Here is a 1,581-nt window from a genome sequence, read left to right on the forward strand (position 1 = left end):
TGAAAGAGTTTGCAATCTTATATTAAAAGTGACTGTTATTATCAGTACCTGATATCGTAGAATCAGCTTCCATATGAGACCAAGGGTTAAGGTTTGATTTCCATCAGCAATACCACTACTAGTAATACCAACCAGATCAATCTAAAAATATATACATTATAAAACATACTACTTCTACCATGCCTAGTTGCAATTGACTGCTTGATTTTAGGTTCATATATAACTTATTTACTACAGGGAGGTGTAATAAGTAATTTCCCGGGTAATAGGAGGTTGATAATTTCGAAGGCTAATAAGATGAATAAGTAGCCCAGGAAATTATTTATTAACCTCCTGCAGGCCTGCTTGAAAATAGACAACCTAGTGCTAAGTGTTGCTAGTAAACTAGTTGCTTATTTTTAGTACATGGTAGAAGTTGGTTATACAACTCTGTGTTGGTATCTATGGCCTTATCATATCTCAGGCCCTCGGTATGATAAATACCATAGATACCTCCACTTCGTTGTATAACCTTTACTAATATATTACAAGTATTCCACAACACATTTCTATGTGCTTGAGACAAACTAAAGCCATACAATGATTACACACTCAAATTCCAATGTAATTCTGAGAAGTGTTGCTCTTAATTACTTGCTACATGATATGATTGTGACATTATCTCTGACTCACTTTCTCTTTAGATTGTAGAAAGTCTATTACTGTTGTGATGTTGATCATGTGATGATTCCTTGTCTTCCCTTTCTCTCTAACCTAATACAAAAAGCCATTTTATTATGTAACGATGATATTCATTACTTTGAAGTTAAAAGTCATAATACAATACTAAAGTGCTTTGTAAGTGTACAAAACATGCCCAACAAATGAAAACCCATGGAACATACACACAAAAGCATGAAATTACATACACAATTGCTAGACTCCTCTATTGAGAACTACAAAGGGAGCCGGCAGAGGTGTCAGTGTTTAAAAAGGAATTAAATTTCATTTTTCTTGGCACTGATGCTTTGATGCAACGTGACAATTATTAGGTGTGAACATACTAGTTAGACAGTGGTAAATAAGGTAGTTGGAATCAATTATTGGTAAATATATTTTACTAGTTTTGTTCCAGTGAGTATCTCAATGAGGGTCATTAGTTTCGAGCCATCACGAAGATCATTGAACAGATCAGTTAGCTCTTCCTCTCCAGCCTAGAATGAGAGAAGAAGGGCAGGGAAAGAAAGAGAGGAGAGATAGAAGAAAGAGGTTGAGAGAGGTCTGCTTCTACCCTAATCAATCCTTCTCTTACTGCTTTGAAGTGAGCGTTGATCCATTTGGTGTAAGCAGTGGTTGTTACTCTGAGAGCAGACCGACCTATTGAGAACAATGTGAACTGGTGAGATCTACCATTTAAAAAAGGACTCGCTCATACCAGCTTGCGTCTCAAGAAGATTATCAGGACCATCCATTATTATCTAAGATAAACAGAGAGTAGTCTGACGGAGTGCTGTCACAAAAAAGATAAGAAAAAACTAAGAACCACCTCGTGATGTCACACTTCCTCTCATATCATCTCATGTGTTAAAACATTAATCATGA

The 1,581-nt window shown here is 36.0% G+C and overlaps 1 protein-coding gene across 1 annotated transcript; it reads right to left on the minus strand.

Annotated features, from left to right (window-relative positions):
- Positions 1 to 33: 33 nt before the first annotated feature.
- LOC105316129 (dystrophin-like) lies at positions 34 to 1,570 on the minus strand (the record flags this gene model as incomplete). The annotated part of the gene is made up of 5 exons (XM_020007969.1): positions 1,415 to 1,570; positions 1,292 to 1,356; positions 1,101 to 1,193; positions 673 to 753; positions 34 to 141 (listed from the first exon to the last, which is right to left on the minus strand). Coding segments are annotated over exons 1-5 (384 nt in total), but the record flags the coding sequence as incomplete, so codon positions are not given.
- Positions 1,571 to 1,581: the final 11 nt, after the last annotated feature.

This window comes from Amphimedon queenslandica, unplaced genomic scaffold (assembly GCF_000090795.2).
Source record: "Amphimedon queenslandica unplaced genomic scaffold, v1.1 AMPQUscaffold_4809_Cont23214, whole genome shotgun sequence".
Lineage (NCBI taxonomy): Eukaryota > Metazoa > Porifera > Demospongiae > Haplosclerida > Niphatidae > Amphimedon > Amphimedon queenslandica.